At 39.4% G+C, this 23,151-nt stretch overlaps 1 protein-coding gene across 1 annotated transcript; it reads right to left on the bottom strand.

Annotated features, from left to right (window-relative positions):
- Positions 1-10,746: 10,746 nt before the first annotated feature.
- On the bottom strand, positions 10,747-22,930 carry CTLA4 (cytotoxic T-lymphocyte associated protein 4). The gene is made up of 7 exons (XM_075284804.1): positions 22,906-22,930; positions 16,123-16,289; positions 15,040-15,072; positions 13,164-13,254; positions 11,984-12,334; positions 11,730-11,857; positions 10,747-10,836 (listed from the first exon to the last, which is right to left on the bottom strand). The coding sequence occupies exons 1-7, from the start codon at positions 22,928-22,930 to the stop codon at positions 10,747-10,749; spliced, it is 885 nt and encodes a 294-aa protein (XP_075140905.1).
- Between the last annotated feature and the right edge of the window lie 221 nt (positions 22,931-23,151).

Below are 23,151 nucleotides of genomic sequence, written 5' to 3'. Positions count from 1 at the left end.
TATCTCCCCTAGGTTTTTAACTTATGTGTGGTCCAGTGCAGGTCTTGAGTAGGCCTGTAAATAAATCTGAATAAACTCAACGAAACAATTATTATAATTATACATTATGTAGTACTGCAGATGTCTCAGCGAGAGATATAATCTGTCTCCTACAACCCTTTAAACAAGAACATACACTATAGATGCAAGTAAAAACTAAGTTTCATGCCACATGAGAAAACACAATTGTAGATGGATATTCAATAAATGTCTTTTGTATAAGTGAAGTAGGTTATGTCAAAATTCGGATGCAGCGATGAAATGATTAATACGAGTGACCTTGTCTTCCACATCAATAAGAACTGCTATGTTTTTAGTTTCAGTCCTTTGTTCACAAGATGGAAAATGTTATTTATTAGTCGTTGGTGGTTTTCTTATGCAAATGATTGACAATCCGCTGCACACTTCTGTACGAGAAAAAAAGTCTCACATTAGCGTCAGCAGTTTTTTTGTCAAATTTTGTCTTCCTATATAGTCATTTACAAGAAACTGCTAGTCCTTCTGCTGAAATGAACTATCATGTCCTTTACATGAAATGCACCATCATGATACAATTCAATGAGAAATGACACATTTCTTATATTTACTGTCAAGTACCATGACGTATGCAAGTATATTTTTTCATGCATATATGATACGCAAAAAAACGAACATAACATTGAAATATAATGGCATAACATGTATATATCTACAGACTTGAACTAGCCCACTAGAGTACCAAATGATCCTCCTATGGGCCCAGACTGTGACGAAATTATATTAGGCCACTTATTAGTGATATATCCTATAGTACATGAACACAAGTACAACACAAACACAAAATATTAAATAAATAAATAAATACACAGACACCATTTTCTTGTGGAAATAATTGGCCGCGATGCTTTATTATGGGTAACCTTCAATGTAAAATCAAATTAATTAAATATTAAACCATAAATTATTATTTCCAATAAATAAATCTCTTTAATAAACCATCAATAAATATTAACCTTAAAACCAAACCAAATAAAATTTTATTAAAAATATGTTAAACTCCAGTTCTCCCAGCAATAGCTGGGAGACTAAAACCCCACTAAAAAGCATCGCGACAAGTCCTATAGCAATAGGGAGGGAGGGCGGGTGTCCGGTTCTTCAGCTTCTTCCAGACGACTGACAGGTAAGTGACAGCTGATGTGCCTTTTATCTTTCTTTTTCCCGCCAATTTTCAACAGCTGACCAATCAGCTGTCAAACTCGTTACCAGGCAGAAAACCGAAGATCAAACAACAAAACAGCTGACCAATTAGCTGTTGAACTGGTTACCAGGCAGAACACCAAGAATCATCCAGAAGCTGCTCGTGGCTTGCACAGCTGACCTTCGCTTGACCCTCCACAGGTAAGCACCATCACAAAATCACCTCAGAGAATAGGGGGAGACAAATTATAATTAACCAATCATCAAATTAATATCTCAACTTTAATTAATTAACTGAATAAAGACCATTAATCAATCAATACTCTGTGGGGCTATGCCACCATGTGTCCCCATCGCCATTCAGCTTCATGGGGACCCTGTGATTCTACATAAACCCGACCCCTTCTCTCCACCTTGCATCCCACGGTACCACTAGCTTTGTTACCATATCTCATTAATCCTAAACAGTATGTTCAGCCCACCTTCATCATCACATCCCATTTTTCTTCTTCAACAAAGATGCACACCCATCTGGCTGCTCCAAAAATGGACTGGGAACTGAGGGATTTCTTGCAAATCAGAGATTTCACATCTACTTGTGAAGCTTACATGGCAAAACACCCGATTGCCAGTACCTTATCTTAGTTAGAGTCCCTCTCAGTGAATCATCAGAAATTGAAGGGTGCTCTAAATTTTACCTGTTCCTCTTCTCCCGGACCACCGAGGACCCTCCTAGGTTTTTTCTCCAATTGGAGGAAGAACTGGGACAGTCTTTTTCCCGCTGTGTCCAAATTCAAGAGAACTCTTAAAAACTATTAACACACTGGAATAAAACCCTAATGTGGCTACACGGCATTAATCCCTCAGTGCCAGAAGCCTGTTGGCATTGTGAGAAGGCAGTGGGCACTGCCCGCTAATACAACCCTTCTAGAGCTATGTCCTGGATGCCATCACTACAGTCTGCTCCGAGAATATTCCTTCCACACCAGAACATATATTACTATTGCTTCCGCATACTGACTTCCAAAGACGCAAAGAAGATCTAGCCACACACCTATTGACAGCATCCAAGCTCTTAATCCCCGACCTGTGAAGGTATTCTCCCCCCCCCCCCATCTTTCTCTTAATCGGTTAATAAGATTAACGAGATCTGTAAGATGGAGGAACTGATGCACTGGAACATCATGTCCAGACCTACATTCCTCCCGATCTGGACCCCATGGTTGTCAATTAAACAGACACTCAATGAAAAGTAGCTGTGTATATTTATTCTCTCTGCATAACTACGTTGTGGGAAACCCCTTTAATGGCAATCTTTTGCTATATGTTGTGACTTATTTATCAAATAGATACAGGGAAAGATAAGAAACATTGTGATATAGTCTTATTAAAGAAATATGTTTCCTCCACTTATTAGGCTGCTCTCTTCCTCATCTAACTCAGACTGTTTATCTGTATAGAACTCATCTCCATGCTCTCTTTAAACAAAGAAATCTATGGATGGGGAATTAATTGATTTATAGCCTTATGCCATACTAGCAGTTACCTGCGACTTCGTCTGCAGGTTGGCGGTGGCATTGAACCGCTTATATGTACGCAATCGCTGGCGCTTCTGATTGGTGGCACGCACACGTGCAACCCCCTGTGCGCCCCCGCCTCCCATTGTCCCTCGCTGGGCACTGCAGTCTCTTTACCTACGTATACATCCCAACTTTGGAGGAGCCGAAAGAGGGTTAAAATATGCGCTGCGCGCGCCGCGGTGAACATAAGGCCGCCCACTTTTATGTTGATTCCACCGATTGTCATGCTTTTTTTTTATCTGCCCCCACACAGTATAATCCTGCTATAGTCACCTGTTACTTATATTCCCTCCTCCATCTGTCCCCGTTTATACAACCCCTTCATCTGACCCCAGTTTCTTGTCCCCCCATCTCTGCCTCCAGTTTCTTTTCTCCCCATCTCTTCCCCCAGTTTCTTGTCCCCCCATCTCTACCGCCAGTTTCTTGTCCCCCCATCTCTGCCCCCAGTTTCTTGTCCCCTCATCTCTGCTTCCAGTTTCTTGTCCCCCATGTCTGCTTCCAGCTTCATGTCCCCCCATCTCTGCCTCCAGTTTCTTGTCTCCATCTCTGCCCCCAGTTTCTTGTCCCCCCATCTCTGCCCCCAGTTTCTTGTCCCCCCATCTCTGCCCCCAGCTTCATGTCCCCCCATCTCTGCCTCCAGTCTCTTTCCCCCCATCTCTGCCCCAGTTTCTTGTCCCTCTCATCTCTGCCCCAGTTTCTTGTCCCCGCATCTCTTCCCCCAGTTTCTTATCCCCCCATCTCTGCCCCCAGTTTCTTGTCCCCCATATGTGCCTCCAGTTTCTTAGCTCCCATCTCTGCTTCCAGTTTGATGTCCCCCCATCTCTGCTTCCAGTTTCTTGTCCCCCCCATGTCTGCTTCCGGTTTGATGTCCCCCTATTTATGCCCCCAGCTTCATATCCCCCCATCTGTGCCTCCATTCTCTTGTCCCCCCCATCTCTGCCCCCAGTTTCTTTTCCCCCCATCTCTGCCCCCAGTTTCTTTTCCCCCCATCTCTACCTCCAGTTTCTTGGCCCCCCATCTCTGCTTCCAGTTTGATGTCTACCCATGTCTGCTTCAAGTTTGATATCCCCCCCATCTCTGCCCCCAGCTTCATGTCATCCGCCGTACATCGGCCCCAGTGTAGTTGTACTCACCTTGCCACGCTCCCCCGCCACTCTCTCCGCTCGTTCACTCCACATAGTTGTCGGGCAGCTGGCTGCGTGTGGCATGCATGAGGCAGAGCGGGGGCCAGCGTCAGGTTGCTATGACAGCCGGAAGCCTTGTGCTGGCTCCCCGGCCTGTCAGTCTTTCGCTTCCATTGCAGCCTATGGCAGGTAGACAGCAATTGAAGCGCTGGTTTTATGCAATGCACTGTATAATACCAGCACCTGTATTGCAGGCTACGCAGCCTAGGCTGCAATAGAAGCGAAAGACTGACAGGCCGGGGCGCCAGCGCAAGGCTTCCGGCTGTCATAGCAACCTGACGCCGGCCTCGGAGACTCCTCCGGGTGCCGGCATGGAGAGGGGACATGGCTGCACCCACACGCCGACAGAGGAAATGTGTTCAGGAGGAATGTGGTTGATCCCTGGGGACACCGACCTGGCCCCCCCCCGGGACACCCCCTCCCCCAACCCCCCACACCAACCCCCTGTATCCGCTGCACTGACCTGTTATGTGGTGTGTCGGGTGCAGCAGCCTCCTCTTTAGCCGTCCGCGAAGTGTGTAGGTGGCCTGGGATAGCTGCGGCGCCAGGAGCATTGTTTCCTTGCTCAATTGGCATGCCCACATTCAGCCCCCAATGTATGGTGCCGCAGCCCTGGATCCATAGCCCGCCCACACCCAGCCGTGCACCAATAGGAAGTGCGTGGACAGACCAGTGCTGGCAGAATGCCAGCTTCTACAGCCAAGCCGGAGGGTTCTTTGGAAGGTCACGGTGGCGATTTGGGGTGAGTGACCCACATTTAAAGTAGCCTATCCTTCCTTCCTGGCCAATATGTGTGTGTGTGTGTGTGTGTGTGTGTGTGTGTGTGTGTGTGTGTGTGTGTGTGTGTGTGTGTGTGTGTGTGTGTGAAATTTCAACAAAATCCATTCAGCCGTTTGGCTGTGATTGAGGAACAAACATGCAAACATCTAAACACACATACTTTCACCTTTATAATATTAGTAGGATAGTGGTAGCGTTTTATCTTGAAAATACAGCAGTGTCAAATCTACTCTATAGACTTCAATGTAAGAAATAACTCAATCTGATAGACAGAGAAGGAAACAAACAGATCTATTTGCAAAGAAAACAAAAAACATTTTTTTTTACATAAGCATTTTTTATTGTTATAAAAAAGTTACATTGTTTTTATAGCATATTCCACACAAGAAAAAACATGCATATATCATATTTTGTTTAGACAGAATCTGTTACTAGATTTGCTATTTTATTTTCACAGAAAACATAGAAAGTAAAACACTTTATAGATGCAAACTGCAACCTAAGGCTACGTTCAGGGACTTTGAACCCCAATCTGATTAAAATATGCAGAGAAAAGTCTTGCAGGCAGAAATCGGGTGGACCCATTATAGTCTATGGGGTCTGCGGGTTCCTGTGGGTAATTGCTTGTCAAGCCCGTACACTAGTGTGAACCTAGCTGAAGGCACACCTGTGAGCCTGTATTATGGCTGCAGAGTCTGAACACCCGATCTGACAATGTCTAGTTTTTTGCATCTGTAACAGATTTGCATCCGTAGAACTGGTGCAGAATTGCTGCTCATGTTAAACTGACCTAAAGATCAGAGACAATTAGTATGCAAGAAAATGAGCATAATATATATGTAAAGCTTGCACATATACCTCTCAGCAGTCCCAATTTTTAATGTGTGATCTTGTTGTGCTGTAACCTGTCAGAAAAGGGATTTTTATTTCAAATCTACTGGACACAAAGGAATTCCTGATCATATTTGTTGTAATGTTTCAACTAGGAAAGTTGGGAGGTATGTGAACATAACATTGACACAATGAAATAAAAAAACACTTGTTGTGTATCAGGTATTTGCATTAACATGCCCCCTTTTAATTACCAGAGATATCTGCAACACACAGTGTTGTCCATTTTGTAAATTCTTTTTAGGCCCCATGTTGAAGAAACGCAGTTTTTTTGTTGCAGATTTTGCTGTGTTTTTTCAGCCAAAGCCAGGTGTAGATTGAACAGAAGGGAGAAGTATAAGAGGATTCCTATATATTTCCCGTTCCTTCTGTAGCCATTCTTGGCTTCGGTTCAAAAAAATGCAGCAAAATCTGCAACAAAAAAAGCTGCTTTTCCGCAACATGGAGCTTTAGCATGTTTTTGTAATGCCCCATATTCCCATTAAACAATGAATGGTGTATTCAATTATTTCCAACATTTTCATTTAGAAAATATATATTTACTCTCTATATAGTTTAAATATAGAAATAATGCTATGATTCATTTGAAAGATTAAACAGATTTTCTGGAACTTTTATATTAACTGCTCCTTAGGATAGGTTATCAATATCAGGTCTGTGAGGGTCCTACTCATCGGCCTTGCTACCTTAGTGAACTTTAGCAGCAAGCACAGTCACTATACAATATATGGGACTGTGCTTGATATGCATTAAAGAGGCCATAGTACTCCATATGCCAGTGCCTTGTCAAACAGCTGATCAGTGGGTGTGCTGAACGATGTGCCCTCACCAATCTCATATTGATGACCTGTGCTAAGGATATGTTATTAATATCATAGGCCCAGAAATCATTTACATGATATTGACAAATGACATGTGGACATATACACGGATGCACATGGCTGTTTTCATGGACATTAGTCTGTGAAAAATGGCACAACTGTGTGCATAAAGCCTAAGAGTATTCTTCTTACAATGTTCCTGACACATATGCACAGTGATGACTAGCAAAATAACGTAATAAGGATATTAAGCTTAATTCATAAGTAGAGTAATTGTTGCTGATATTAGGCCCGGTTCACATCTGCGTTCAGTATCCTGTTTGGGGAGTTCGTTTGGAACCCCCCAAACGGAATAGTGAACGAATTAAAAAGCGGTGAGCAATGAAAGCACACAGACCCTATAGACTATAATGGGGCCCATGTGTTTTCCACGCGGTGTCGGTACGAATCATGTGGAGAAAAAAGTAGTTCTTGAAGTACTTTTCACTCCACATGACTAGTGCGAACACCATGCAGAAAACAAAACACATTGCCTATGGGGCCCATGTGCTTTCATTGCTCACCACTTTTTAATGCATTCGGTAGTCCATTGGGGACCCGTGAACAGAATACCGAATGCGGATCTGAACCAGGCCTTAGGTGCAGCATTCTGCACCAAAACTCTACAACAATGTACTACACAATACAGGTAAGTTGAGCTTTATAAGGGTGTAATTGTGATATGTTTTTTCAGCAGATTTCACCTATTTCAAAGCAATGAGTATAAAGTCTGGCAAACCCATAGCAAAAGTCACATCTGTAAATTTACAACATGGGTCATCACTACTGAGTTGCAACAGTAGGATCAATACAGAATTTACTATTAGTGTGACTATGCTGGCATTTATTTCCTAGGATACTTTGAGTAAAACTGTCAAACATTCTTTGTAATAAAGTGGCATTCGCACGTTGTATACACTGCAATATATCCTATTTCTAACAGTTTTTCTGTTGATTTGTAGGTTTAAAAATGATTGAGGTTTTTATATGCAGTAGTATGATACAACTGTAGGTTGTAGCATGTGTCATATGGCAAGAACTCAATATTATGCATCCTCTTTTTGTTAGCTACTGTCTGTTTACCCCCAACCAGACAACACCATACGTAACCAGGGAGATATGTAAGTTTGGATAGAAGTCATGCACACAGACCTGTAGGATACTTTTAACAAATATTATTCTTAAGGTTATAACATTTTCATGTATTAAACCAATAAAAAGTTATTTCAAAAGTGTAACCTTTAAGTGTAACCTTAAAATACAACCTTTAAAGCTGGATCTGACTGTCCTAGGAGTAATATTATTGTGCGTATTGTAGACCAGTATTAATGAATATTAAATATATTTCCAAAAATATTGTCTTTGAAAGTAAACCCTTTGGAAGTCAAAAATAACCCACAGGCTACAAGTTGAATGGTTATGAAAGTATAATGTTATTAAGAGATATCATATTATTCAATACATTGTATCAGATATTGTGAATGATATTAAATAGGAAGTAACTGATAACTGAACAAGAATGACCGTTGTTTTGTTATGTTATTGTAATAGCTAGATTTTGAAATTTCCACATGGCAAATTTACTGCAAAAATTTGTGGCTAAGGCCTTATTCACATGACCGTGCCATTTTTCACAGATCAAAAGCCTGCGAAAAACAGCCATGTGGTTCTAGTCACGCAGCCATTATGTATGGCAAGGGGCCTATTCACATGGCTTTTTGTCCATTTGGATGGACAGAGATGGAGCTTTTCATAGCTAGATTTTCACAATCGTGTGAATAAGGACTAAACATCAGTTCTATTCATCACAGTGGGATTGTTTCTGCAGTAAGTACATCGTTTCCTAAAAACGCCACTGAAATAAATGGAACAGGTTACAGAAATTTTTGCAACAAATCTGCAAGGATGATCCCTATTGTTTTAAGAGACATGCTTTCAAGGTTAGTTTCTACTGAGTAATTTACTGAACTAAATATGAAATAATTCTTGTTATATAATATGAAGCATTAATGGAAGCTCAAAGTGAATGTCCTCATTTTAGTATCATGTCATTTTTATATCTAAGGGCTCGTTCATATCTGCGCCGTTATGCAGGTTTCCGTTTCCTGCACAAAGCAGAGGAGATGGAAACCTGCAGGACTCTTTCATACCCATTCATTTGAATGGGGATCGAACGCTAGTGTGATTTGAACAGAGATCGAACGCTAGTGTGAACCTAGCGTAACATGTTGCGCAGTTTCTTAACACATATTTATAGAAGTCAGAGCTCTAATTTTTTGATGTAGAGTCTCAAAATCCCTGTACTGTAAGGCAATGCTTAAAACTCTAGCCTACAGCCACCACTAGAGGGAGTTTAGAAGCTCACTGCTTACTGATTGTATTACTGAATTCAATTCATAACACTAAGTATTGTCCCATTGGTGACATGTGACTTACATGTATGTCATATAAGTGCAGGTGATGCATGGAACAATGTCAGCTCCATACACAGCAATACCAACAGTATATTACAGCTGACAACTTAATTAGACAGAGTGTATTAGAATGCTGGTAAAAGTGCAATAAACTGCAATACAGAAGTACAACAGAGATAAACAAGAGATAAACAAGAGATAAATCAATCACAAGTTCAAGTCCTGTAAAGTTGGAATTAAAAGTTCACGTCTTTTCCCAATTAAACATATAAAACGATGGAAAAAATAGAAGATTACATAACAATAAGTCAAATAATTGATATTGATTTGGCCAGAATTTTTCTAATTTTTTTTGAAATATCACATTATCTACCCAAAAAGGTTGACGTCATAAAAAGATAAAAATTAAAAAAGGAAAGCACTAAAATTATTGATTTTTGGTCACCTCACCTCTCCATTAAAATTTTCTTAGGCTAAGGCCCCACGTAGCAGGCCGCAGCAAATAAAGGGATGTGTGAAAACCGCAATGACAATGCATCGTGGTTGTTCCCACACCGCAATTTCCTCTGCGGACTTTCTGCTTCCATTATATCTGTCGGGAAATTGCTGGCATTTCTGCAGGTATAATTGACAGACTGCGATTTCCAAAACGGTTTCCCATACATTGCGTGTATTTTTCCACAATGTATTGATGGAATTGATTAGTATCCCATACAGTTTGCCGGGAATGCGAAATACCACATTTTTGCCTAACCGTGGCATTTACACTACATGGGGCACTGGCCTTAAAAAGTGTTATTTACTCTAATATAATATTAGTACAAGCAAAAACTACAGTTCACTAAGCTTTATGCTTTGAAGAAATTTTAAAAAGTTATGTCTCCTGGTAGGTAGGGATGGAAAAAATAAAATAAAATAAAATTGGCTTTGGTGAATAAGCTCATAAGCTCCTTCTAGTGGTGAATGCAGGTTTTTGTTTAGTTTTTTTTTTCATTTAAAGACTTTATTTAATTAAAGACAACCCCTATTAGAATGTGTCTCGGGGTCCTGCTCCCAACACCTCCTGCAAACTGATTTTCTGTTTGGGGAAGCAATGGCCTACCAGGGGGAATGTAGTATTATGTCTATGCTATACAAAAATTGAATGGAGAGTTGCTTGAGAGCAAATCTTCATTCTGTCTTATAACGGGAGTTTTTGGAAGGGGAATGGGGAAACCTTTATAATATCCATTTACCCTAATAGGACATGTACAGGGATTGTCTTTATAGGAGATGTTTACTTCCCCAATATCTCAAATCTCACGTCTATAATTTAGAGCTCTGAACAGATATACATGAAACTGAAATTTGTAAATATTTCCTTGAAAAATAAAATGGTGCTAAAACGTTGACATTCACTTTAAGTTAAGCAGATTAACTGAATAGCTGTGATATAGACTAAATAACTGCAAAGTACTATGTCAGCACTGGGTCTAACCACTTGGTGTGGCTACAATCTCATGATATTACACATCAGTACTTATCAAGTGTCTTACTAGTTGTGTGGTCACGTTAATGATAAGCCCCTATGGCTCATGTGTCTGCGTTTGTAGGTGCCATGTGTCAACATATAAAGGACCAACATGGTTTGAACAACACATACTGTAGCAGAAGTTCCCAACATGGTTTATATATGACTTTAGGCTAAGATATACCTTACAATATGATGCCCAAAATGATCTATAATATAACAATCGTTCCTCAAAAGAACATACTAGAACTAGATACTGCAAAAAATGATGTTACATGCAGTAAAGCGAAGGTTTCCAACCTGTTTGACAATTCAGAATTGAACATAATAAGGGTGATAATTCTTGTACTCAGATTGCAGTATTTGTTCATAGTATCGAGTATCCCATATTCTTTTCCTTTTCTGTAAAATATGAAGGAAAAAATACAAAATAATTTTAGCATAAAGAGTAATAGAAGTATTATACATACACATACACAATATTCAATGTAAGGCTAGAGTTACATGGAGCATTGTGCCTCCAAATCAGCTCCAAAAACCTTGTGGGATCTGGCTCCAATTGGTTTTCATGCTGCTTGATCTTGCCATAGACTCGAGCTGCTTAGCCCCAGTATATCTGAGGATAATCAGCGCAAAAACTCATGATGGGAAAACAAGACCAATATCTGGAGAGGAATCTGTGTCCAAAGACCACCTCAAATTCCTCTATGTGGCACCAAACAGCCAAGGGCACATTAATAGGTAGGCAAGGTTTACAGCCATAGTTTTTATAGACCCTGAGAAGTAATAGTTTCACCATCATTGGAATGAATTGGGAATCTGGAGCCGGGGGGCACTTTTTCCCCCTCATATAGGGTAATTGGCGTTCTAATAAATATAGGTTAGACTTGATGGACCTGTGTCTTTTTTCAACTTTATTAATTATATAGCTAGGTAGCCAATAATTTGATTTCCATGGGTTCTGCAATATATATTGGTAAAAAATCACTGGCCGAGATGAGTACCACTGTGGCTAGCGATTGGCATTTCTTGTCGCATTATGTTGGAATGGCATTGCCCATTCTGCCCCTTTAATCAAACATGTTATGTATATTAACAGATAATCATATTAAATAAATATTACTTAGAAATTAATCGCATCTGATAACTTCCCTAAATATCGCCTCAACCATTTGACATATCAGAACCAGAAATAACTTTCGTATGTCGATTTTTTTTCTAAATAAAAAAAAATATTACCAAGGTATGAAATCATCTATTCCTAAACAGCTTCCTATGTGAAATATCTCACTTACCTTACAGATTAGGATGCTTGTGATGATTAAACTGTACAACAACAAAACCACAAAGATTGTGAGTAACACCCATTGGTACATGTCAAATTCTACTGGCTCCGTGGATTGTGCACATTGGTAGGTCAAGTCTATAAAACAAAAGAATAATTTAGTTTACATGCAGTGACAATGCAAGATGACATTTGATATACGTTGTTTAAAAAATGTATTTGCACCTAGTATTTCTGGAGCAAAGCACAAAACAAAGCACTTACCAGTGACGTAAAGAAAAGTTACATTCCCGTCAGCGACCTGATAAGGAGGAGGATACATGACTTCCATCTTACAAGTATACATCCCTGTGTCTTCTGCTTGTAGCCCTGACATGTTAAAAGTTACATTGTGTGGACTGGGAGCGACTAAACATGAGTTGCTGCCTTCAGAGACAGCATAGTCATAATTAGTGTTGAAAGAAAAAACACAAATCTCGACTTCACGATCTTCAGACTTCTTCAGGAGACTGAAACGTAACTCTTCCACCTTTTCAAAAACTCTATAGTCACATGTCAGCGAAGCCTCTCCATGCCTGTTAGCGACTACCACAGCTGGCTGTGTTACCTGGATACCTGCGACAACAAGAAGCAGAAAAATACATTTACACATATATATTGCACTCATATTGCATATATTATATGGCATATATTTAGTAAGTAAATAGTATTATTTTTACTTTGCCGACATTCCAAAATGAATATGCATAGAGAAATCAATAAAGTTATTTTTGTGAATTTGTATTGATTTAAGGGAATATATACTATATTTTATTATTTATTATAATTTTGTAAGCAATAATAGGAGAAACTACAGGTATCTTAGTGTTTAAAGGGGTTATGTCACAAAGAATATCCTCTATCAACAGGAGGATTACTAGCTGATCAGTTGGAGTCGGACCCCGGAGACCCCCACTGAGACCCTTGACTTGGCTGTCTCAGGTACTACCCATTGAAATTAATGGGTGCACAGGCTGTGCCCTGTCCAGCAAGAGGTACAAATGCAGCTGCAACAAGACTGAATTCACAACGGGGGTAAAGCACTCCCATTCTCAGGATTAGTGGGGGGTCTCAGTAGTCAGACAACTATCTATCCTATTCATAGAAGTTAAATATTCTTTGCGACATAACCCCTTTAAATGGGAACATACAATGAAATTACCTATTTACAAAATATAAAGAGTAATTTACGGCTAATAGGAAAAAAAATTATTTTCATGTATTTGAAGAGTAATCTTATACAGTTCCTTACCTATATACTATATATCTTTACTTTATACAGTCATAGCTTTAAGTGTGGTTTCTTTGCAGACAGCAGATCACAAACAATGAATTAAAGCAAATGTTACACAGGGTATCAAAAGCTTTCCAACCATATCAAACTTCACTTCCGAATTCCACCTACCTTCTGACATCCTGGTACACAAAGAGAGGATTGCAATGAACACGTGTAAAAGCATCGTTGTCCAAATGAGAATTCTGAAGTTTTTGGTTTTCTTAGTAAATTAGAAAAAAAAACACCTTTATTTCTAGCACCATATAAAACCTACTGTGTTATTTCATCTAGGAAACTTTCAAAAATATCAGGAGAAGTGACCTTTGCATTAGACAAAGTGCTGTGAGAAAATAGATGAAGGTTTTGTGAGTTTGCAATGAAGTGCAAGGTTAAAGACATCTGCAATATATAACCTCAAAATCAGAAACCTGCTCAGTGTAATGTTTTGGATTTACAAGAAAGGAAGTAGTAGGTTGGAAACATTACGTATAACAGGAACCACATTAAGAACAGTAAAATTCTGCGTGACCAAAACATGCCTAACAGAATGGAAAATAATGATAATTTCACACAAATTACAATGTGCTTATATTATTCTAGGAATTTCATTTTATATACAAAATCATAAAATCTATAAAGTTAACACTTTTCGTGCCAAAAACACAAATGAACAATGTTATCAGCCAGTGTTATCAGCTAGCGTTACATATTTTTTTCAAATTTAGTATTACACTGAATGCTAAATCTTTTTGTTGTAGCTCCCCATTAGCGTCAGTGACCTCCATGATTACCAATGCTATAATGTCAGTTTCAGTTCACATCTGTGTTTGGTATTCCGTCGGGGAGGCCGCTTGGGGACCCTCTGAATGGAAACCTAAACACATTAAAAATTGGTTAGATAAGAGACTACATGGACCCCATAGTACTTTTCTCTCCGCATGATTCGTGCAGACACCGCACGGAAAACACATGGTCCCCATTACAGTATATGGGGTCCGTGTGGTTTTTTAGCTTTTTAATGCATATAGTTTTCTGTTCGGGGGGGTCCCCAAGTGGACTCCCTGAATGGAATACTGAACACAGATGTGAAGCAGACCTCAGACTGGCCCTTCAGTGTACCAGAGAATCCTCCAGTGGGTTCAAGCTCTAACACAATAGTAGTAAAGCAGAAGACACCCACATTTTAAGGGTACCATGGTCTATTTCCTACAGGCTTTAAGAATCATTTTATCTGGTAGGCCCAAGGAATGTCAGTATAACTCTGCGTCATATTATACCATGTACCGTATATACTCGAGTATAGGCCGAATTTTCAGCCCACTTTTTGTGCTGAAACAGCCACCCCTCGGCATATACTCGAGTCAGCAGAAAAAATATTTATTTATTTATTTTTTTAGGAGGGGGGGGGGGGGTCTATGACCAGCCACAATATCAATGTATAGAATCTCCCATAACATAGTGCAAAAAAATTAAAAAAAAAAAGAGAAGATTTAAAAAAGAATAAAAATAAAAGTTCTAAATCCCTCCTTTCCCTAGAATACATACAAAAGTAGAAAATGACTGTGAAACACATACACATTAGGTATCCTGTACCTGAAAGTGCCCGGTCTACTGAATATAGGGGATCTGCAGTGCTCCTGTTCCGTCAGAAAGGGGTTAATAGGAGCACTGCAGATAACCTATATACAGCCAGGCTGAATTCCAAGTGGAGGAAGAAAAAAAAACCCAGTCCTCAAGCTCATGGAAGGGGCAGACAGACAACCAAAACACCCCCTCCCCTTCCCCAGCACCAGCAACTACTGCACCCAAAACCTCCAACCATTTTAATTTTTGAAATTTACCAGTAGCTTCTGCATTCCCCCCCCCCCCCTCCTCGGCTTATACTCAAGTCAATAAGTTTTCCCAGTTTTTTGTGGTAAAATTAGGGGCCTCGGCTTATTTTCGGGTCGGCTTATACTCGAGTATATACTGTATTCTGTAGCAGAACAAATGCATACTAAGTTACCTTTCTGTTATATGGTAACATTTTAACCCATTCCTACAAATGGAAATAAAGTCCAGAGCATGACATGGGCACAGGTGCTTTGCCTGTACCACCAGATTTGGTTGTTGCTGTATTATACAGTGGCTGGGATTACAGATACCTTTAATCCCAGTTTAGATGTTGCAGTATTTTAAATTGTAGAGGTGTAAGATTTAGAAAAATGTGTTACCTACTTTTGTGTTTTGTTGTTCCTGTAGCTATATATACATATTTAAGCTTTGTTTTTTCATTCTATCTTTTAATCTGTTTGTTATATGTTACTACTTCTATTGCCCTAGCTATACCATTGTATTCTCATTTTTTCGTATTACAAATTAAGGGGGCATTCACACGGAGCAAGGCCGGGCGTGTATCACAGCCGTACACACCGGCGTTACGGCAGACTGCCGAACACTTCCAATTCACTTCAATGGGAGCGCTCGTAACAGCGACGTTTACGAGCGCTCCCATTGAAGTGAATGGGAAGTGTTCGGCAGTCTGCCGTAACGCCGCCGTATACGGCTGTGATACACGCCCGGCGTTACTCCGTGTGAATGCCCCCTTATGCTGCAAAATTTCATATAGTTTGGAGATGATCTTTTGAGTGGAATTATATTTATGTTGTCTTTCTAAAATAGATATTTTAGTATTAAGATTTAAAATTTTGCCTTTTTTTTTTCTTTTTTAATCTCTGGCTACTATTTGTATAAGGTATCACCATTGTGTATTCTTTATGTGAACACCAAAGGGTCTGTGGTCAAATATCAGGAGTATCAGTGAGGCATAGTTACATTATGTATGTCTATAAGGGGTGGCCAATTTACATAAAGTGGTGAAATGTGAAACATGAAAATATCTTTATTATAAGTTTTTGGTCGTTTGAGCAGGTCCTTAACCTACAGACTTGTGCAAGCACCAGCACTAACATTCACCTGTTTTTCCACAGCAACCTAATAATTAGGTCACATCTAATGCCTTCTCGTTATCGACCAGTTTAAGGATAGAAGTGACATGTGGTCAGGGCAGCCTAAGGAACTGTATAGATGAAACACAACAGATTTTCACGGCTACACCTCCTCCAAGTATTTTGTCTTGTGTGGCATCCGTGGGAGAACTGGATAAAGGAACTGAATGTCTTCTCCTTTCTGACTTAGAAAGATGGGAGTGTGTGGCATTCTCTTCCTTCCTAGACAGGATGAAGGAGAAATCTGGAGTTCTAGTAAGGTAGATAGCTGCAGACAGATCCAAATAGCATTAAACAGTCAAGAGATGGGCCGTAGCCCTGCTCCTTTTGTGGACTTGTATGCATAGTGACGACTGTGAGAATAACTGTTGGACAGACTTCCTAGCTACAATCCAAACTATGAGCCTCAGACCGATTGATAACCTGCATGCCACAGCCTGGGCATTTAAGGCATTTTGTGGACTTGAGAGGGAGGGAGACATACAGAGACCCCTGGAAATACTGTCACTCAGCGTCAGCTCCAGCCCCAGCCAAGCAGAGTCCTAAGAATTATACCTCTGTCATAAGAAGTTGCTGCTATTGCCTGCTATGCCCTGACGTGGGGGAATGATATTGAGATGTACATTTAGCGCAAGTACCTTTCTTGTACCAAATGCATGTGACAAAACCCCGATCCATTCCTTGCCCGCTACATTGTGTGAATGTGAGTGGTGTAGATTCCCTTTCTGGAACCAGGATGTCTGATAGATTTATGCACAGGGATTCTTTATAAATCTCAGATTTCCTGCTCCAGTTGAGCTGTCTATTAAGAATTGTATACAATACGCCAGTCTTAATAAATTTGCCCCATTGTGTCTCAGCAGGTGTCCAATTAACAATGAGGCAAATATATATATATATATATATATATATATATATATATATATATATATATATATATATATATTACTGTTTACACTATATACAGATATATGCATACACTGCAATATGTGTAATGATGTAGTTAATAAAAGCTGTTCTGTGATTGGTGGTTATGAACAACAAAAACATTTTTATTTTACACAGCTTCATAAATCTACTGTACAATAGTTTAGTAACTTAAAGGGATTCTACCATTAAAAACTTTTTATTCTCCCTAACACGTTGTAATAGCCTTAAGAAAGGCTATTCATCTCCTACCTTTAGACGTCTTCTCTGCCCCGCCATTCGTTTAAAATCCTGTTTTCCGCCAGTATGCAAATGAGTTCTCTCGCAGCACTAGGGGTGAGCCCAAGCGCTCAAACAGCACTGGGGGCATCCCCAATGCTGCAAGAGAACTCTCCAGCGCCGCCTCCATCTTCTTCAGGAATGGGGTCTTGACGCGTCTTCTTTTGGGGGTTGGCTCTAGGCCTAGTAGTTTGAAGCCATCCCCGGAAGAAGACGCGTCAAGACCCTTTTCCTGAAGAAGATGGAGGCGGCGCTGGAGAGTTCTCTTGCAGCATTGGGGATGACCCCAGTGCTGTTTGAGGGCTGGGGCCCGCCCCCAGTGCTGCAAGAAAACTCATTTGCATACCGGCGGAAAACAGGATTTTACCTGAACGGCGGTGCAGAGAAGACATCTAAAGGCTATTCGGACGTGTTAGGGAGAAAAAAAAGTTTTTAATGGTAGAATCCCTTTAAGTTACTAAAATATTGTACAGTAGATTTATGAAGCTGTCTAAAATAAAAATGTTTTGTTGTTGATAACCAGCAATCACAGAACAGCTTTTATTACTATATATGCACCATATTCTTTGAGGCAGGTTTAGAAAGTGTTTAGAGAGTAGTAAATACAAATACTTATAGTACAGTAGCTTTCAACACTGTGTGGTTTTGAATAGTACAAATCCAGCTAGAATAAACCTCTGTAGTTGGGGTTTTATAGGCCACAGCTAAAATTAGATCAAGCAAATGGTGGTCCTGTGGTCGGAAGCCGGCTGTTTGTGAGAGGAGAAAATGAAAACAGATATAATTTGTCAAAATACTAAGAGAATGTCAACATTTTCAGTCCTTGTACAATGACGACAATAATAAACAACAACGAATAAATCTATACAGTTAGCTACACTAATATTGGATATGGTTACTGTTTTGTTTGTTTCATGACTCATATATGACTTTGAAACTACCTATGGCAATCCTATGGCAATCCTGCATAACAACATAGCAACATAATTGATAACGTTGGATAAAGACACAAATCCAACCTACAAACCAGAGGAAAACAAAAATAACTGAGTCAGATGCCAAATTCCTCCTGAACTCCAAATATGCAATTGGACTAAATCCCTGGATCAACAACTTATCTGAGAAATTCTAGTTCCTATAACTTGTGATATTTTTACTTTCAAGAAAGGTATCCAGACATCACTACATCCTGTGGCAGTGACTTCTATAGTGTCACCGGTATTACCGTAGAGAATCCCCACCTATGATTATGGTAAAAACTTTTCTCTTCTAGACATAGATGATGCCCCCTTGTCACAGTGACAGGCATAGGTGTAAAGATATCACTGGAAGGATCTCTATAGTATCCATTCATATATTTATACATTGTAATTGGGTCACCCCGATGACATCTTGTTTCAAAACTGAACAACCCCAAGATTGATATGGTTAACTCAGTTAACTTTGTCACCCTTGTCTACACCTGCTTTAGTTCAGCAATGTCTTCTTATATACAAGCAACCAAAATTGTGCACAATGTTGCCTGAACAGTGATTTGTATAGAGGTGAGACCAATGGCATAACTACCATGTAGGCAGACCACTCAGCTGCTATGGGGCCCGTTGGGGAAGGGGGCCTGAGTTGATATTCTGCTGCTTCCTGCGACATCAATAGACTTCTTTTTCCTGCAGCCAACACTAGGGGGAGTATAAGGAAATCGTAAAAGCTTCAATTAAATTCAAAGGTGGCCGTATTAATTCCTATACAGTGAGATCCCCAAGTGGTGGTTGCAGGCAGCAAGGTTTATTCTTCTAAAACTGGAAAGTATGTACATTTATCAATATCATCTGTTATCAATAACATCTGTCTGGTATGACTACAATGACTACAATGAAAAATATGGTGATGATTTGTGCAAGGCGTGCCAAAAGAAGCAATTTTTGGTCCACATCAATAAAATAGTGACTTTTCCACCTTTTGCAATGCACCTACTGCTTTTCTTTAAAATGGGCAGGGAGGGGGTAGAGCTCATTATTGTTGCAAGTAAATGACCTTCTGGAAAAACTATATAGAGATATAAATAATGAATAACTAACTACATTTTGCTAAGGGGCCCTATAATATCTGTGTATACGCTGGGTACAATGATGTCTTTTTTGTAGGAATCTCTTTCTTGATACAGCTCATAATTGTGTTTGCCTTGTTAGCAGTTGCCAGGTACAGAGTGCGAAAATTAGGTATACTGTCAACCAGTATTCCCAGATCTCTTTAAGTGGTAGTTTTACCCGCTGTTTTATTATTTAATATATAATTATATAATATATATCATTTTAAAACGTATTTCCACTGTTCAGGTCCATGACTTTGGATTTATCAATGTTAAAATTAATTTGCCATTCCCCTGCCTAAGCTTCAAGCTTCCCCCTAATCCCTCCGTAATATTACACTATCCCTTTCTGTATTGACTGCAGAGCTTAGTATCAGGACATTACTGAAAATATTAAAAAGAGGACCCAGCACTGACCCCTGTGGTGCGCCATTGGTGACTGTGACCAAGTCTAAGTAGGTGCCATTAATAACTACTTCATGCAAAGAGTAGTTTGTCCACAGCCACTGCAATCAATTATTTATGTGTGTATCGATGCAAGAATCCGCCCTCCGGACAGGGCATTAAGACAGTATTCACAATAAGAAAAAGGATCCAGCACCGAAAAAATGACTGAATTAAAACATGGCTTTTATTCTAGATTGCTAAAAACACATAGCGTAAACACCAAAGTGCATAGAGAATATATATATGTAAAAAAATCTCTTTGTTTGTATATGTCATACCAGTCCACGAAGACAAAACATCAGACGAGACCTACATGAAACATGGCTGCCGCTGACGCGTTTCGAGGTAGTGTAACCTCTTAGTCATAGCGATAGCAAACTAAACATGGTCATTCCTTATATACTCAAAAACATCTGAACGTAATTAAACACAAATACATAACACATGAGACATATCACGTGAAGACACACGATAAACATTTGAATGCAAAAAAGAAAAATGGGACTGGAATGCTAAATCCACATAAATGTATATAAATACATCTGAACATGTATGTGTGAATTGTACCATAGAAAATTCATAGAAAAAAGAGTTAGCATATTCTGAAGATAAATAAATAAATGACTAGCTTACCCTACATTGGAGAGTTGTTAATGTGTCCGTGGAACAGGTTGTCAATGTCATGATGGCATATATAAAGATGGAAGACTTAAGGTAAGTGTATGAAAAGATCCCGCTGGATTATGTCCTAGTTCACATTGTGAGAAATCTTCAGCCTAAAGGGACATACGACCGCATTGTGTGGATGAAGGCTCCTAACCCGGAAATGGGAATGCAATTCCGGGGAGCCGATCATGTGACTTAACACATGATTGGAAAAACTGGTATGTATGTTGTTGCCTAGACTGCAGATGTAACAAACAGATTGAGGATGGCTCCTCAAGACACGTGATATGTCACATGATGAGGAATACTGCGTGACATGGAGCCATATTTATAAAAAGGTGTATCAGATGTCTGCGGTGTAGACAAGAAGTATAAAATGTGAAAGTCGGACATAGAATTAATTGCATATATTAAATGGAGTTGTTATCCAAAGAGAAAAAACCTGAGATTGGTGTAGAAAAAGAAACGATTATATATATATCAATTCTAAACGTGAGCATATGAATTAATAAAAGTATATAAGATCGGTCTTAAAATTAAGACCATCCGGATACCTAGTAGATAGTTCAAATATCCAAAATGCCTCACGTTTGTGTAGTTTTCTGCCCCAATCACCCCCTCTAATTGGCTTAACCACTTTTTCTATGGCAAAAAATTGGAAAGATACTGTACTGCCACTGTGTACCTGAACAAAATGTCGGGACGCTCCCGACATGTTGACTGATAAATCTTTAGTACAGTCCCTCAGATGTTCTGAAATGCGTGTTCTGAGACATCTAGTGGTGCAACCCACATAATATATATCACATAGTGAACATCGAATTAAATAAATTACATATCTAGAACTACAGTTCAGGTGACATTTAATACGATATTGTTTATCCTTTTTTTTGTTGCAAAAACTGGATGTTTTGTATGCATATTTGCAAACCGAACATCTGGTGGTGCCACATTTATGAAAACCTAGGTATGTCAACCATGATTCATTGACGCTATTGTAATTGTCCCTAAGCATGCTGGGGGACAGCATATTACCGAGCGTTTTCCCTCTTCGGGAAACAAACCGGCATCCAGAGTCAAGAACTCTGGATGTTGCATCATCTTGTAATAATATAGGGATATGTTTTTTGATGATGTTAATAATTTGATTATAGTCAGAACTGTAGTTCGTACAAAAATAAACATTTTTATTGGACTGAGTGTTTCTTCCTGCTTTTGCAGAATCTGATAATAATACTGTTCTGTCCTTTTGTGCAATTAATTTGTCCGCCCTATGAAGAGACCAATGTGGGTATCCTCTTGCCCTTAATCTATTTAACACCTGTGTTTTTTGAGCCTTAAAATCTCCTTCTTTAGAGCAAGATCTTTTTGTTCTTGTGATTTCTCCCAAAGGTATTGCCTTAATGGTGTGTGCTGGATGACAACAAAGATTTATCAGTCAACATGTCGGGAGCGTCCCGACATTTTGTTCAGGTACACAGTGGCAGTACAGTATCTTTCCAATTTTTTGCCATAGAAAAAGTGGTTAAGCCAATTAGAGGGGGTGATTGGGGCAGAAAACTACACAAACGTGAGGCATTTTGGATATTTGAACTATCTACTAGGTATCCGGATGGTCTTAATTTTAAGACCGATCTTATATACTTTTATTAATTCATATGCTCACGTTTAGAATTGATATATATATAATCGTTTCTTTTTCTACACCAATCTCAGGTTTTTTCTCTTTGGATAACAACTCCATTTAATATATGCAATTAATTCTATGTCCGACTTTCACATTTTATACTTCTTGTCTACACCGCAGACATCTGATACACCTTTTTATAAATATGGCTCCATGTCACGCAGTATTCCTCATCATGTGACATATCACGTGTCTTGAGGAGCCATCCTCAATCTGTTTGTTACATCTGCAGTCTAGGCAACAACATACATACCAGTTTTTCCAATCATGTGTTAAGTCACATGATCGGCTCCCCGGAATTGCATTCCCATTTCCGGGTTAGGAGCCTTCATCCACACAATGCGGTCGTATGTCCCTTTAGGCTGAAGATTTCTCACAATGTGAACTAGGACATAATCCAGCGGGATCTTTTCATACACTTACCTTAAGTCTTCCATCTTTATATATGCCATCATGACATTGACAACCTGTTCCACGGACACATTAACAACTCTCCAATGTAGGGTAAGCTAGTCATTTATTTATTTATCTTCAGAATATGCTAACTCTTTTTTCTATGAATTTTCTATGGTACAATTCACACATACATGTTCAGATGTATTTATATACATTTATGTGGATTTAGCATTCCAGTCCCATTTTTCTTTTTTGCATTCAAATGTTTATCGTGTGTCTTCACGTGATATGTCTCATGTGTTATGTATTTGTGTTTAATTACGTTCAGATGTTTTTGAGTATATAAGGAATGACCATGTTTAGTTTGCTATCGCTATGACTAAGAGGTTACACTACCTCGAAACGCGTCAGCGGCAGCCATGTTTCATGTAGGTCTCGTCTGATGTTTTGTCTTCGTGGACTGGTATGACATATACAAACAAAGAGATTTTTTTACATATATATATTCTCTATGCACTTTGGTGTTTACGCTATGTGTTTTTAGCAATCTAGAATAAAAGCCATGTTTTAATTCAGTCATTTTTTCGGTGCTGGATCCTTTTTCTTATTGTGAATACTGTCTTAATGCCCTGTCCGGAGGGC

The sequence above is a fragment of the Leptodactylus fuscus genome, chromosome 8 (assembly GCF_031893055.1).
Source record: "Leptodactylus fuscus isolate aLepFus1 chromosome 8, aLepFus1.hap2, whole genome shotgun sequence".
Classification (NCBI taxonomy): Eukaryota; Metazoa; Chordata; class Amphibia; order Anura; family Leptodactylidae; genus Leptodactylus; species Leptodactylus fuscus.
The sequence above is the reverse complement of the archived record's forward strand: the minus strand, read 5'-3'. Positions and strand labels throughout refer to the sequence as shown.

Coding starts and splice junctions, on each gene's coding strand:
- CTLA4 (XM_075284804.1), bottom strand. CDS start 22,930: ATGGCTGCCGCTGACGCGTTTCGAG. Junction 13,255..15,039: donor TGTTACCATATAACAGAAAG/GTAACTTAGTAT, acceptor TAATTTACTAAG/AAAACCAAAAACTTCAGAAT. Junction 10,837..11,729: donor CAAGCATCCTAATCTGTAAG/GTAAGTGAGATA, acceptor CATATTTTACAG/AAAAGGAAAAGAATATGGGA.